The following is a 17,070-nucleotide window of genomic DNA, read 5'->3' on the forward strand; positions in this document are numbered from 1 at the left end:
TACGACTGCATAATGGGTGCGATGTAGGTCTTAATTTTCATTAAAGTGGTCTTAAAAAGGTCTTAAAAAAGTCTTAAATTTGGGGTGATCAAACCTGGGGAAACCCTGCTGTAATACATGCTTTTATTTCCACAAGACTTGACTACTGTAATGCCTTGTATGCTGGAATTAGTCAGTCATCACTTTCACGATTGCAGATTGTCCAAAACGCGGCAGCCCGGTTCCTCACTGGGACAAAAAAGAGGGAACTTATTTCATCTATCCAGGCCTCTCTCCATTGGCTTCCTGTGAAACAGAGAATTGATTTTAAGGTCTTAACTTACGTGTTCAAAGCTCTTCACGGATTGGCCCCTTTTAAGTTCATATTCTCCTCAAAGATCACTTAGATCGTCATCACAGTTATTATTAAACGTCCCGAAATCGCGTCTGAAAACTAAAGGTGATAGGTCTTTTTTCAGTTTATGCTCCAAGACTTTGGAATACACTCCCATTATCTGTTAGAGCTTCTCCGACATTAAATGTTTTTAAAACATCAATTAAAACGTATCTGTTTGATCAAGCATATTAAAACAACACGTCTAAATGCTAGTATATGCATTTTTGAAACACGATATGGTTGCAGTCTAAAAGTCGATAAAGTGATGTTGTTAGGTTTTAATCTTTTTATATACGTTTTTTATTTTTATGTTTTTTGGTTTGCATTTTTTTTATATGCTCTGTCTCTAATGTATGTGTTTTTGTGATGTAACTGTGAAGCACTTTGGTCAACATACGTGTTGTTAAAAGGTGCTATAGAAATAAAATTGACCTTGACCTGTTCACCTGTCACCCCCCACTCTTTTAATGTCTTTTTCATAATTTTTTGCCAGATATAGTGGAGAATATGTGGAAAATTATAAAAAAGGTGAGCTGAATTGGAACATGTTGCAGGCTGAACTCAAACTATCAGCACTTGTATGTGCACCAAAACTCATTAAACCTCTTTCTCCCCAATTCTTTTGCGCTTTTACCTTTTTTTTTATGTATAGTGAGACCGAGAGAAAATGTGAAAGAATGTGATCGGAGGCTTCTCTAGACTCTTTGCATTTATTGAGCGTTTCTGTAATTTTTAGACGGTTATAGGGGTGAATGAGCAGAAAATTGTAGGAAAAGTGAGCTGGAACGGGATTGGAACATGTTGCAGTTTTAACTCGAACTTTCATTTCTTGTATATGCAACAAGGCTCACACAAACTCTTTCTCCCCCTCTACTCTTTCAATTTTCCATGCTTTGCATGATTTTATAGAAGGGTATATTGGAGAATGAGTGAATAATTCCAGGGAACGGGATCGAAAAATGGGAGCAGATCATGTTGCAAGCTGAACTCAAACTTGCATTTCTCATATGTCTCAGTATAAGTATCTGGACACTTAAACCACACCTGAGAATCTGTGATTGACAATAGTAGATATTCCTTTCTGGGTAACACTTTATTTTACGGTGCCCTTGATACAGAGTAATTACTTAATTAATTACTTAGTAATATACTTTGTAATAACATGTAACAAAATGTACTTAACATGTAACTAAGTTATGGAACAGCCTATACTTACAGATTGTAATTACGCACATGTAATAGGCAGCTACTGTTACACATGTGTAACAAGCCGAGTCTGTTACATATTACATACACATTACTTGTATGTAACATAAAGTAAAGTGTATCAAGATTGTACTAAAGTGCACTTCCTGTGTATCTACAAATGGTATCCATCTGAATTAACCCACTAGTTCATAGCTTAAATACATGCATTAGCTTCCTAATTACATTGCAATTACAAAATATTACACAGGTATAAGCTACGTAAAATAAAGTGTATCAAGAATGTACTTAAGTGTACTTTGTGTATACATACCTTATCCATCTCTGCCTTAGTTTGATTTAACTCACTAGTTCACAGCATAAATGCATGCAGTAGTTTCCTAATTACATTGTAATTACATAATATTACACAGGGATAAGCTACGTAAAATAAAGTGTATCAAGAATGTACTTAAGTGTACTTTGTGTATACATACCCTATCTTTATCTGCCTTAGTTTGATTTAACTCACTAGTTCACAGCTTAATTCATGCAGTAGTTTCCTAATTACATTGTAATTACATAATATTACACAGGGATGAGCTACGTAAAATAAAGTGTATCAAGAATGTACTTAAGTGTACTTTGTGTATACATACCTTATCCATCTCTGCCTTAGTTTGATTTAACTCACTAGTTCACAGCATAAATGCATGCAGTAGTTTCCTAATTACATTGTAATTACATAATATTACACAGGTATAAGCTACGTAAAATAAAGTGTATCAAGAATGTACTTAAGTGTACTTTGTGTATACATACCTTATCCATCTCTGCCTTACTTTGATTTAACTCACTAGTTCACAGCTTAAATGCATGCAGTAGTTTCCTAATTACATTGTAATTACATAATATTACACAGGGATAAGCTACGTAAAATAAAGTGTATCAAGAATGTACTTAAGTGTACTTTGTGTATACATACCCTATCTTTATCTGCCTTAGTTTGATTTAACTCACTAGTTCACAGCTTAATTCATGCAGTAGTTTCCTAATTACATTGTAATTACATAATATTACACAGGGATGAGCTACGTAAAATAAAGTGTATCAAGAATGTACTTAAGTGTACTTTGTGTATACATACCTTATCCATCTCTGCCTTAGTTTGATTTAACTCACTAGTTCACAGCTTAAATGCATGCAGTAGTTTCCTTATTACATTGTAATTACATAATATTACACAGGTATAAGCTACGTAAAATAAAGTGTATCAAGAATGTACTTAAGTGTACTTCATGTGTATCTATAAACCTCATCCAACTCGGCTTGTTACACATGTGTAACAGTAGCTGCCTATTACATGTGTGTAATTACAATCTGTAAGTACAGGCTGTTCCATAACTTAGTTACATGTTAAGTACATTTTGTTACATGTTATTACAACGTCTATTACTAAGTACCTAATTAAGTAATTACTCTGTATCAAGGGCACCGTAAAATAAAGTGTTACCGTTTTCTGTTTTATATATGACGGATCCAGGAGTACTAATACTGTATGTCTCATATCTATTCATATGTCTGTCCTTTGGCCTATTCCTCACATGTCGCTTCAATCCCGCAAACCTGCAAACCATACAAAGCAGAGATAGAAGAAAAAAGAGACAGAAAAGCTCATTGCGTGTTGGACAGGGATTATCACAACGCAAGGAGATTCGTCTATTTCTCTGAACACACGTATACAAATTGAGTTTTCTCCTCTAGGCTTACAGCGAGAGGATAAAGGGAAGGTCTTGTTTATGCATGAGTCTGGTGTTCCCCAGAGAGAGAAAGAGAGTGAGAGAGGTGGATCATGGTGAGTGGCGGGGCTGTGGGTGGAGGAGAGTTGTTGTCTGTCGCTCTGATTTGTGAAGCACAATAGGGGTAGGAGAGGTGCAAATGGAAAAATCCCTCACCAGTGGAGTGAGGAGGTGTATATGGGCGTGTGTGTGAAAGTGTGTGTGCGACTATATAAGCTCTGTCAGATTTCTCTACACTAACGAAAGTTGTTGTGTTTGTGGACTCTCTTTTTAGTAGTGTTTCCATCAAAAACTCTCTAGCCTTACAGGCACTTCCAGATAACTTGCTCTCTATCACAAAAGAGCTGTTTCTATGAGACCTTTCAAACTTTTCAAAGTCAGAGTGCTGATTTAGTTTTCACAGATTCGAACGGAGACTTATTTCTGGATCAGCACTGATGTCATAAATCTGTGCACCTTTACAGAAACATTTTCTGAATTGTTCATATACATTCAAGGTTTCATTTTTAATTGAGTCTTTCCACTGAGTTCAAGAGTAAGAAGGTTCTTTATCATCAGACCAATCAATAGTTGACTTGAGATGATTTTACAGTTCTGATGTGTTGTTTTTTAAACTTGAACCTGAAATGAGATTGAGCTTTATTATATAAATATTGGATTTTGCCACATATAAAGCAGGGGAAAGTGATGAATGTCTTTTTGTCCTTCATACACAAACATGATTTGATTGATATTTTTCGTATCTTTTTTTTCTTCCTTTCCTTGTAACGACTTTTGTGTCTTTTTAGCTACATTTACACTTCACAATATTGAAACAAAGATACATTTTATTTTATTTTATAAAAAATAAAAAAATTGTTAATCGCTCTAGTTATTAAAGCTCATGTGCCAATGGTGGCACGTGTGTGTATTTACTAACCTGGCCTAGATGATTGTAAAGTGATGATTTCAGACCAAATGTAGCCTGTCTGTCAAGTTGCAATGATGGAAAATCCTAAAATAAGACGGAAATTTGATATGAGTGTTTAATAGGTCAAATGATTTATAAGTAGCGAAATTCAAAAAAAATCTGTAAGAGTTTTTGTTGTGTACTTTTTGTTGTTGTTGTTTTGCATGCATCATGATCTAATCCATGCCAGATATTGGTGGCCTTGACCTTTCTGTTTCTTTCTTTTGTTCTTGCTCGCTTGCTTTCTTTCATTCATGCTCTTTCCTTTTCCTCTTGACCTTTTATTTTTGTAGATGTTGATTAGCCCCATATCCTCTGTATTCAGCATTGGCATTTCTTAGCGTCTCTTAAAGCACCAAAGACAGTATGCAATCAGGCATTCCTACTGAGAGCCACTGGGAGAGAAAGAAAAAATGAGAGAGACAGACCGACACGCTACAGGAAGCATTGTTAGGTGTGATTGTTGAAGAGGGGCTTCACTGTTTGACAGACAATCAAAGCATATTTGATGGACGCCGACGAGAGGAATAGGAAGGACACAAAAAGGTCAGAAGTTTGTTTTGGGGATTTGAACCCAGATGAAACGCACCTGGAAATACTTCAAGAGACAATGAGACTGATTGTTTTGATGGTTTTTGTGTATTTAGTCATGATTAAAGGGATATTTCACTCAGTTGACAGTTTCACTGTCTTTTCTTTCATGGAACTCAAAAGGAGAGTTTTTAAAGAATGGAAATGCTTATCTTTTCCACACAATGAAAGTGGATTGGGGACCAGAGCTGTCAAGAAAAAGAGCACCATAAAGTATCATAAAAAGTTGTTCATATAACTTGTAAGCTATATTTCAACTGCCTTTAAGCCATTTAATAGCTTTGTGTGAAGACATTTAAGTCATTGTTCACTGATAATCTTTGGTCACCTTTCACTTTCATTATATAAAAAAGAGCAGCTTGGACATTCTGTTAAGAACTCATTTTGTGTTTCATAGAAGAAAGTAAGTCAATCAGGATTCAAAATGAAGGTGCATAAATGATGTCATATATGTATTTATTTTTTGCCTGAGCTACACCTTTAAAAGTCTCGGAACATCACAAGTGTGTGTGTGTGTGTGTGTGTGTGTGTGTGTGTGTGTGTGTGTGTGTGTGTGTGTGTGTGTGTGTTTGCTGAGCCTGATGATCTGTGTGCTAAATGAGGCCTGATGGAGCCCAGAGACTCAGAAAAGATATGACACTCAAGATGCCACATGAGAGCGAAGCTCTTTAAATGGCTCTTTAAGCGAGATGGCGCGTGTATGTGCCCGTGTGTACAAGAAAATTGATCAAATATCATCTATTGCGTGTATGTTTCTGTGGCCGCAACCTTGATCATTTCTTAAACACCTGATTTAACTTAATAAATAGATAACCAATAGATCTGGCTGGAGACTTTATAGCCGCAGATGTTGACACATCACGGCTCATACCTCATCTGAGGAAGAGAGTTGTCGGGAACAAGAGAAATGAGCAATTAAATTACTCCTTTATGCTGTTGTGGTTTTCCTTTTGTTTTTCCATTGTATTTGTTCCCTTGGCTCCTCATCCAGCACATCAAATTGAATCTAAACAAATAAGAGCAACCCACCAGCTGTGGAGCGTCAACAAAACTGCAATACACGCTTCATGCCAATCAGTGTCCAGTGCTAGTGTGTGTGCTAGAGTGCTGTTTGAGCCATTAGGACATCCTCAACTTATCTTGTTCTGTGGTCAGACTTTTTATTTTATTTACTAATTTACCATGTTATCCTGTCTGTCTGGATCCATCTATCCATCCATCCATCCATCCATCCATCCATCCATCCATCCATCCATCCATCCATCCATCCATCCATCCATCCATCCATCCATCCATCCATCCATCCATCCATCCATCCATCCATCCATCCATCCATCCATCCATCCATCCATCCATCCATCCATCCATCCATCCATCCATCCATCCATCCATCCATCCATCCATCCATCCATCCATCCATCCATCCATCCATCCATCCATCCATCCATCCATCCATCCATCCATCCATCCATCCATCCATCCATCCATCCATCCATCCATCCACGTCTAATCTTTTTTAGATTAGGTCGATGATGGATAGTCTACCTTTTTCTGAATTTAGATTTTTAATAATTGATATTGATATAATAAGATGTTAATATATTAAGGATATAACTATATAAGGCATAATATGCATATATCGCAGTGTTGATCTTACTGGGGTCATATTGTACGATCTGCCAAGCAGAACTTATAATGGACAGTAAAAACACCCATCTTTAGATGCACGGCCAGTTTCGTATGCTTGTGTTGGCTTTGAGTCACAGATCATAAAGTCAAATACTGAAACTCACTCACACCCAAGTTCCGTCACAGAGCGGAGCAGCAGTCAGCTGGCATGCGGTCGGGGCGGATGCTTCATGTTCAATCTGTTTCCCAGTAATTTTATAGCAGAAGCTGATTAGGGTTGAAACAGCATTACGGACCGTGATTGTGTTGTTTTTTTCTTAGGGGGGGGGCCGACTGTGATGAGTGGAGTCCTGAGGTGGATCTCATCATGGACGCATTATTGAATTACTGCAGTGGTGAGATGAGATTGGCCCGTGATTGGCTGAAATGGACTTGGAGGGTAATAACATATCAGTGGTGCTGTGGGTATTGACTACAGACGATCTCTTGCTGTTGCTTTCCTCCTTCATGAAGTGGAACTAAGAGAGGAAATGGAAAATAGTAAGAAATGTTGTTAATATTTGGTTGGTAAGGAAAAAACGCTATGATTGAAGAATTTAATGTTGAACGGTGCCTAACAAGGTAAACAGAGTGCAGCTAAAACTTTTTATTTGCATTTCTGAAGTTCTCTGGTTTGTCTTACGGGTAGATTGTTGTAGCTGTTATCAGATGGAGGGCAGACGCATAATTACAGACTTTGTCTGAGTGAGCGTGTGTGTCTGTGTTTCACAACCTGTGCTAATTTTAATCAACGAGACCATCATCACCGTGGCTGTCACAGGCTTGTTTACCTTTCATTTGGGGTTGGCGTGATTGAAGGAGAAGTGGTGGGGGTGGTGGGGGGAGGGGGTGATGGAGGGAGGAGGAGAGGGAAAAAGGTGAAAGAGAGGACAGAGAACAAGGGTGATGATGATGATGATGATGAGGATGATGTCTGGATGAGTGGAACAGCCTTTTAAACACAATCACAATCACTGGCTCTCCGATTCTAAATCAGTGGAGCTTGAGAGGGCAGCAGAGACCCGTCTCAAATCTTATGTTCCTGTCCTTCAATCACAATGAGACTCAACAGAGGTGGCTTATGGAAGAGAGAGAGAAAGAGATGGAGAGATAGATAGACAACAATGCCAGAAATGGCTAAACCCAGGGTTAATATAATCCTGGGTTATCTGTTGCTTGTTTCACACTGTACTCTTTTATTTGAATGTTTACAAGGTTAATTGATTATCAGTTGTACGACCTGCTTTAATAATTGCTTGTCCATCTGCAGAAAAGTCATCATGTAAATCTGCTCTGGTTGTCTTTGAGGACTCAAAATATCCTGCCAAAATAATAGTACAGTACTGTTCAAAAGTTTGTGGTCGGTAAGATTCACCAAGGATACATTAAATTGATCAAGAGTGACCTTAATTAAAACATTTATAATGTTACAAAAGAATTATATTTCAAATAAATGCTGATCTTTTGAACGTTCTATTCATCAATGAATCCTGTAAAAAAGTATCAGTTTCGACAAAATATTAAGCAGCATAACTGTTTTCAACATTGGCAATAATAAGAAATGTTTCTTGAGCACCAAATCAGCAAATTAGATGATTTCTGAATGATCACGTGACACTGAAGGCAGGAGTTTTTAAAATATGTATACAAATATATTTCACAATATTACTGTTTTACTGTATTTTTTATCAAATACAGTTCTTTCTGACCTCAAACCACTGAAACAGTAGATTGTATCTCTTCATCAGTCCAGTTAATATGTTTGGTATCACTATTTGACACTTTTTTTTTTACCTCTACAAAACTGAAGCTGTACAAAATATGAGTGTTTCTTTAATTAGTATGAATAATCAGTTATCGGTCATCTATTGCTAAACAATTTGCTGTTACATTCTAGCATGACATCAGCCTTTACTCTGGGTTTAAAAAGATGTTAACAGTGCAGCGTGAAACCCTTAAAGAGACACAGACACAAAGGAAAAGTGAACCATGTTCTTCTTCTTTACTTTATCTTTCGGACATTCACATCCAAATACCAGATGAGGGGAAAAAAGAAACTGGGCCAGGTGTTTTTCGACAGAGACAGACAGGCAGACTAAGAGGGTGTGTGCTATTATGGGCATGAGTGTCGGATTGGAAGTGGAGGGGTTGACTTTATTTTCTCTTTTGTAATGGAGTGAAATGAAGCAGTAGCGATGGCTCAGTAATCAGGGCTGTTAGACAGACACTAGACATACCATTATTTTTAGAGAGGAGCAGATCGTGGTCACTCTAATAAACAACTTGACTTTACTTCCTTCACTGCCTGGTGTTTTTGACCTTGGGAGACATCTGTTGACACCAGAGTTGTTTCAGTGAATGAATTTATAGTGAATTTATGGAATAGTTCAGGTAAAAGCAAGATTGTAACTGAATATTCAGGACTGGTGAGGCTAAATGTACAAATGTTAAACTAAAGTGTGTGATTTGCGTATGATTTAGACTGAATTCGAACCTGCATCTCCTAAATGTGCATTACAGCTAAACTAGTCTTGTATCTAACCACTAGACGATGAATCCAACAAACAAACAGGTCGTTTTGCTCTTAGTGCAAAAATTCAGAGCTGTCAAACCTGGCCTTATTAAAAATACATGCAATAATGCATCATATCCGAAGCGAGGGGAATTGGCTACCATGCCATAATTAATAATTTATCCAACTCTATTTCCACAATTATGTATTCATTCATTAATTTGTTTAATTGCCATCTTAGTGCATTGTCAACATACCGAGCAAGTGGTCTCGGCTCTCTCCTGGACGGAAATATTGGAATATTGTCCCCTCAAATGAGTTTTAATAATAGAGGAGTCTCATCAGAAGCCAATCAGACATGAAGACATGGCAGAGGAATTATAACCAGGCCAACTGGGAAGTCATGAATTATTGAAAATTGGCCTGTTCTTTTTCAAGTTCGAGGTTTCTGCCTGACAGCACTGATTGGCCACACACGCACACACCTGTCGATCTTCATTCCGTTTTGTTAGGAGAAACCTGGCAGCTGGTATGGGTTTGGGCTGTGTAGACTGTCTGTCTGTGGCAGCTCAACTGATAACCAGGTGTGAAGACCAAGCCAGAGCACTGTATAAACAGAGAATGGGCTGTGCCTTGTTTTTTAACACATGCTTTTCAAGTATGTGTTTATGTTTTGTGAAGGCCTTGCCCCATTAAAAAAGTATTTGGACACTTTAGCCTCACTTAAAAGTGTGTAAGTGTCACTGGATTCGGCAGATGCCACTTGAGGTCATATTTTGCATGAAATGCAGTGACATTCATACATGTTTTTAGTGTGACTTAAGTGTCCAGATACTTTGGGGCCACATTACTTTATATTTGTCATTGAATGAGAGTTTGAGTGTTATTTCTGTGCTGCACATGATAACTGGTCTACCACACACACACACACACACACACACACACACACACACACACACACACACACACACACAGACCAGCTGGATCAGAGTTGACTGTTTGGGTTACACAAACAATGCTACAATATTGACACTCATTGTAAATGAGTGATCTCCGATCTGTTGTCAATGTTTCTGCTGTCACACACACACACACTCACACACACACACACACACACACACACACACACACACACACACACACACACACACACACACACACACACACACACACACACACACACATACACACACACACTCCACAGCAGACTTTTCGGCCTGATTGCATGCCCTCACACATTGACATGCATCTGTTTCTTTCGCATACACACATGCACGGATAGATCCACTGAGACGGCTGGTGTTAGTGAAGGCACTACACGTTTCTCTGCTGTAGATCCGGGCAGGGACAGAGTCTCAGATCAGACCATTTCTAATCAAACCCACGAAAGTGTAGCTAATGCAATTTCACTAAGTCACTGGCTGGCTTGATTACATGGGGGCTGACATGAGTGGGAGGTGTGCGTGTATGCGCAGTCACACATTTTTCACTCATCAGACTGACTTGCACAATACGTGCACTTTCTTGTAAGTTCGCTTTGGTAAGAGAGTGCCTGCCAATAATAGAAATGTAAATTTGATGTTAAGGCGCATCCCAATCCTAGATTAGCGGCATCCACAGGGGCCACCGGGCCAGGCTATAACACCTCTCGTATACACTCGCATGATCTTATGCACACAAAGATTATTAAAGGAAACACTCTTCAGCATAATAATAAACCACCAACAGATGTGGAGGGACATAATAATAAATTGGACCAGCTAACTCGTCGTATTTATTCACATTTGTTTATTATTTGAATGTTGAAATAACTTGTTAAACTGTTGTTTATAAATGATATATTTAACACAGCAGATGTTGGCCAGTTGCTTTTCCAGTAAAGTCTGTCGTGCTGACAACATTTTAATGGACCTTCATTAATATGTGCTAGAATCCGAATAATGATTTGAGTCATGCCAGGCTGGCGTGGGATGACATTTTCTCCTCTGTCTGTGCCATTAAATGTAACCGCACAATCTGGATGCATAACACTTTGACCTGCTGGCTAGCGCATCTTTCATTTATGTGTTTTTAATTAGTGATCAACTGTTTTGGGTTTTTTAATGGCTCATACTGATATAGAGAGCAAAGTGGCACATGATACAATTTAATGATCGCAAATGAAAGGCGCTCAAAATTTTACAAATTAAATGAGCACTTGTTTTACACAATATTTACTGAAATTGCACTAAAAATATTTAAAGGTCATCAATAAGGATTTTTTTAATGGTCTCGGTTTTTCATAAAATATTATTGTCTTATTATAATAATAATAATTATCAGTACAAATAATCATTTCTTATGATTTTTATTTCTAATCAATACGCTCACGCGCTCTCCCAGCTAATTAGGTGCAGAGACCTATGTATCGAATCAAAAATGCAAAGGTCTGCACTCTTAAAAAGTTTTATTCTTGACAGGAGATATTGACAAACGTTTCGACTCGTTGCCTTCACCATTGTAAGATTTTTATTTAAAATAATAATATTTGGAAAATTTACAGCTGTATTGCACTTCATGAACAAACTTTACAAATAATTTATTCATAATTTAAAACCGATTATTTCTGATGCTATAAGTCATTCCGTCACTTTTTTGACTAAACCTGTCACCATTTTCAGTTGTTTACCTATTTACCGGTATATATATTTTATATATATATATATATTTTTTTTTATCATGCAATTCTTCTTTGTACCAGTTCTCTCTGTTTTTCTCTCCTCCTGTCGCTTGTTTAGGTCAGAGTCAGTGTGTGTGTTGTCAGCTGTGTTTTCTTGTTTTGTAATTGAGTCTTAATTGAATTAGCAGTAGAGAGATTGGATTGATAGAGAGAAAAAGAGAAACAGGAAACTAAATTGCTCCCTTTCCAGAGCAGCAACTTTGAAAAACAGCCAGAGCTCCAACCAGAAAGCTTTTAGAGAGGATAAAGAATCCTCTTGTCTTTTTTTTAATGAGAAAAAGTGGTGGAAATGAAATAAGAGAGAGAGAAAGCCAGAGAGCTTTTCATCAGAACGTGCTCCATGAAGAATGTCAGGAAGGTGGAAATGACGGGAACAACAGCGGGAGGTGCGTGTGAATGCCGGACAGGTGCACTGCGGGGTTTTTAGTGCAGTAAAAGGTTCATTTGAAGCACGTCTTGCCTCTCAAAACAATGAACAAAGGATAACTCTGATTCCAGACTTGCGATTAAACCCGTACCAGTGGGTCTGAGATTACAACGTTGGACACAAATCATGCAAGCGCACTCTTTTGCTTCACTTGTAATTCCATGGCAATCAAAACCCATCACACACGTGATATACGTGCGTCACAGAAATCTCCCGGCGTTAATTTGTGTTCCTGGACTCATTTTCCATCCCCTGGGCAAGAAATCTCCTGTAACAACTGACTGATAAAAGCAATTAAAGTGAATCTTCGACGAGGGGCTTGTGTGTGTGATGGGCACACGAGTGTCTCAGATGTTTTTTCCTGCATGGTGTTTGTCAGGTTAGCGGTGCCCGGGCTTAGTGCTACGTAGTTACAGAAGTCTCTCCAGTGGCAAATCTCAAAGGGCTGTGAAATTTTAATGAATAACATTGTCACAGAGCGAGAGAGATGCCAGTGGCCTGCCGCGGTGGCACTTCTATTCATCGACCCATGAGGCCACGCACACACCTTCTGTCCGCCCGGGAATGTTCTTATTGATGGCAGACTTGATTCTCTTGTTGTCAATTATATTGATTACTTGTGGATGAGTGGAGCTAATAAGGATTGGAGCTCACTTCATTTTTGGGGCCCTGTCTCATCATGATGGAGTTACACAGCCATGATTTTCTTATTAACCCTGTTAGCGCAGGACTACGCACAGGCAAAGAGGAGCAAATGGGAGACAGAGGGGGAGACTTGCATTTCTCTCTCCGGCTTGTGGTAATGATTTGATCAAATGTTTTGCCTCACTTTGCTTTGTTTTTTTTTTTTTGCTTTGTTTTTTGCTTTGCTTTGTTTTGTTCTGTTTTTGCCTTTTGTTTTTTGCTTTGTTTTGTTTTGATTCATTTTGTTTCGTTTTTTTCGTTTGCTTTTTGTTTTGTTTTGATTCGGTTTGTTTTGATTCATTTTGTTTTGTTTTATTTTGTTTCGTTTTGACATTTAGCTGTCCAAATGTTTTTTGTAATGACCACTTAGCTGTACACTATTGTCAATGGAAGCATTTTTTTGTGTGCCATAAACACTTCTTCGATCATTGTGACATGCTTCACGTTTTCATTCAGCATTGTGTGCCATTAGTGCTTTTTTCTTTTCGTTTAACTTTCACCGATTTTTCTCAAAACACCTGCATTCTTTTCTATTCTGTTGTGCTGAACACAAGAATGCATCCCATGTGAAGGGTCCTGTATCAATTGAGTTAGTTTTTGAGGAAAGTCTGTTTAATCTTTTCTTCCTGCTTCTTTCTGTCCAGGTGGAGCTGATGATAACCTGATTGAGGGAGGAGAGACTAAGTTCCTGTGTAAACCGGGAGCCAGAAACATCACGGTCATCTTTCAGCCATTGCTTAGGTAGGTCCTGTTCACAAATGTGTCTGCTGAACATACTTTATAAAGCTGCATTTCAACAAGCTGCTTAAACTCTCCTCTGATTCATCCATCTATTTCGCCATTACATGTGGTTGTTTTTTCCCATTCCTTTCATATTTTTCATGGCCGGCGGCCATTACCGTGTCTTTACCGAGCCCCTGCCATTGATTTTGATTTGTTCTGACGGTATCAATTGGAGTGTTCCATTTTGAACCGCTCCGCATTCAATTTTCCTTTCAATCTCCTAATCTATTGGATCATCGGCCCAACCCACTAATGCCCTGTCATATTACCACTCTAATTCAGAGACATATCCCAAGCATGGTTGTCCTGCCCACAACGTGACTGGACTTCCCGATACTCCTCTTGCTCACAATTACTTTCGAGCCGTGCTGCATTGATTTTTAGTTTTTATTTATCTATTTCTTTTTTTCCAGAAATGGTCAGTGTTACTCTCAGAAGGCTTGTTTTTATGTTCTGGATGTAACACCCTTTTCAGACACTCTTTTAAAAGACCCCTTGGCCTTAATGCACACTCTGTGGATGTACAGCTTTTGCCTTGCTATACCACAGAAGTATGGAAGCCTGGTTCTAAAGCCAGATTTTCTGTTCAATTACTTTATTGTAGACATTTGAACCCATGTCAAGTCAAGCATATGTTTTATAATAGAACAAACCTTTAACCCTATTAAGTATTAAGCTTAAGAATGAGAAACTATACAACGTGAATAAAATCCCAAATCATGTGGCTTGTTTAACTCTGTTCTTCACAATTAGGGCCTGTTTACACCTGGTCACTTCATGCATTTTCTCAGATCGTCATGAAAAGACCAGGGGTAAATGCCCTCCGAAACGCTTTCGAGAAGGATTTAAATCTGATCGCTCACATCAGGAGATGATCTGGGCCGCATTCCAGATGAAACTGGACAAGTCTAAATGCATGCAAATCTTACTTCTCCCAAAATGTTAGAAAATAAACGTGTGAGAGGGTGTTATAGGCCTTATTGACATATTATAGCCAGATATTACGGCACTACCGCAACACGCATCACCGCAGATGAATCTGTGTATATCTTCAGCAAGCCGCAGACGCTCAAAACCCAATCATCTTCATTAAAAGTAGTGAGACTAAATGTTCTTACCAGTGCTGATGCCGCGCTCTCTCCTATTGCGGTCTTTAATCTTGATATTACTGATGATAAATAAAAATGAGCTCATATCTATTGCTTTCACTGACGTGAACTTAAATTGGCATATAGCGTGGGTGTTGAAGATCGTATTTATATCCGTTTTGTGGAGACACATTTATGTGGGCAAGCGTAAACAGAACCGTTTTAACAAATTGGATACCCATCAGATCAGTAAAAACTCATGAAATGACCGGGTGTAAACAGGCCTTTAATGTCTTTTTTGGCAGTTCTGTCAGAAGCGTACCACATCCTCATTTTGTGTCATTTCAGCTCAAATTCTTCTCATGGTCACATTACATTAGCAATCGCAACCTCAATAGTGATGAACTTGTGTTGAGTTTGCCAAACTTTTTGCCCATTTAGTCCATTACAAACCTGTCTTTCCGGATATAAAACATTAACCCTGTTGCTAAATGTCATTTGGGAAAAACACATCTTTTAGCCTGCTGTGATTCTGGCTGTATATTTTACAGTACGCCCACTATGAAGTGGAGGCACCTGCTGCACACTGATATATTCTAGCCGTGTTCATTAATCTAAATGAGCTTCTATCAGTGTTCACGCGAGCAGGGCGACAGCAGCAGGGGATGGACAGAGGGAGTGTCAGACAGCTGTCCGTCGGAGATGAATGGCAGGCGGATCATCACTCCGACAGTATAGACAGCTCATCTGGTCCCTGCTGGGGTGACGGACCGAACAAATGAATGCATGAATAAACGAGTGACTGCACTCCACCTTTTGCCTGCCGCCACATAATGGCTGCTATCAGTCATAGTCCTCTGCGAGGAGCCTGATGTGTGGCCACCCGACCTTGGCTGTGCTCGTGGAGCTTAATTCTTCGCTGCATTGATACACGTTCAGCCCTATGAGGAAAAAATATATCCTTGTAGGCCGACTTTGCTTTTGGGAACATGGGTCTAATATTTTTTACCGTAAATTGCGCGACTTATCACTTATTGTCAAAATCATAGTTTTTATCTTTTGATGGAAATGTCCTTTTAAATTTAGTCATATTTAAAAACGTTTATGTGCCACTGTGTCAAAGGCCGCAGATAGATCAAAATATAAGTTGTCAAGAAAAATCATATACATATTTGTAATGTTGCTTAATTTTTTCAATAGACATCAATGGAAAAAGTTGTTTTTTTGTCAACAGAATGTTGTAGTTACAGGGGACACTTGGCCCATGCTAAACCTTGACCCCTTTATTCACCCCTACGCAGCGATCGAACAGCACCTGTGCGGACTGATGCAGGAGTTTGTTTTATCAGTGACCAAGAAGAATCTAAACTTACGTCAAAATCAATACAGGCTCTTAATGTTACTGCCAATCAATTCACCATGCAATTTGTGATCAATAGTCTCTGTGGAAGAGGCTGACGTTGAAGATCTCAAAGGTGTGGAGTTGATGCTTTTTTTTTTTGATTGATGCTGGGCAGGAGCAGTCCGAGGGGATCGATAATACCTTTGGGTAACTTTACACATCTCCAGACCCACTCACTGTACGCTAATATATGGGTTCTGCTAGCACTGTACAGCACAAAGTGTGAAAACACTCTGCCGTGTATCAAATCTCCCAATAGATCAATACGGTTGCTCCATAAAGGCCGCTTGTGTACGTGTCTGTTTGTTTGTGTACGATTCCGTTGCTTTCAACTACCTGAATCAGTCTGGAAGTACTTTCAGTGTTTTATGTTATAGCCTCACTCACTCATTTGTGGGGTTTTATATTTGTGTGTGTGTGTGTTTGGATACGCATGCGAATTGGAGACATGCTCACTACAGCGAGAGGGGAGACGGAGCAGGTAGGAGGTAATTTAGTTTGACTTGTGGGGCCTCACGCTGACATTTGAGTGGTATTTAAACCCTCCTGCCCTGACTGAAGTTGGCATTTTGAAAAGGGGGCAGTCTGCGGTTTGCCATAATCTCTCCCCTTCTATGTGTCCATGCTCAAAGGTGATTAGGCCTGGCAGGGACCAGAGTCTTTGAGATCACACCCCTGCCAGAGAACAGATGTTAGAGCTGCCGGCGTCCCTGTGCTGTGGTGGGGACGGGGGTATTGGGAGTTGGGTTAAAAGTGACATTTGGGAAGTTTAGAAAATCATTGATTGTCAGCTTGATGTGTGTTTGTGTGTCAACATGAATTGGCATTTGAAACCATACTTTCGTAATGTGACATAAACAGAATATTCATATCTATTATTTAAATTA

The 17,070-nt window shown here is 38.8% G+C and overlaps 1 protein-coding gene across 1 annotated transcript in view; it reads left to right on the plus strand.

Moving 5' to 3' along the window:
- exoc4 (exocyst complex component 4) overlaps window positions 1-17,070 on the plus strand; it is a 122,795-nt gene that overhangs the window by 39,588 nt on the left and 66,137 nt on the right. Inside the window, exon 10 of the mRNA XM_084407823.1 lies at window positions 13,555-13,651. Within this exon, the coding sequence (XP_084263949.1) occupies window positions 13,555-13,651 (97 nt within the window). The remainder of the gene's footprint in view (window positions 1-13,554; window positions 13,652-17,070) is intronic.

The sequence above is a fragment of the Rutilus rutilus genome (genome assembly GCF_951802725.1).
Source record: "Rutilus rutilus genome assembly, chromosome: 4".
In the NCBI taxonomy this organism is placed as follows: domain Eukaryota; kingdom Metazoa; phylum Chordata; class Actinopteri; order Cypriniformes; family Leuciscidae; genus Rutilus; species Rutilus rutilus.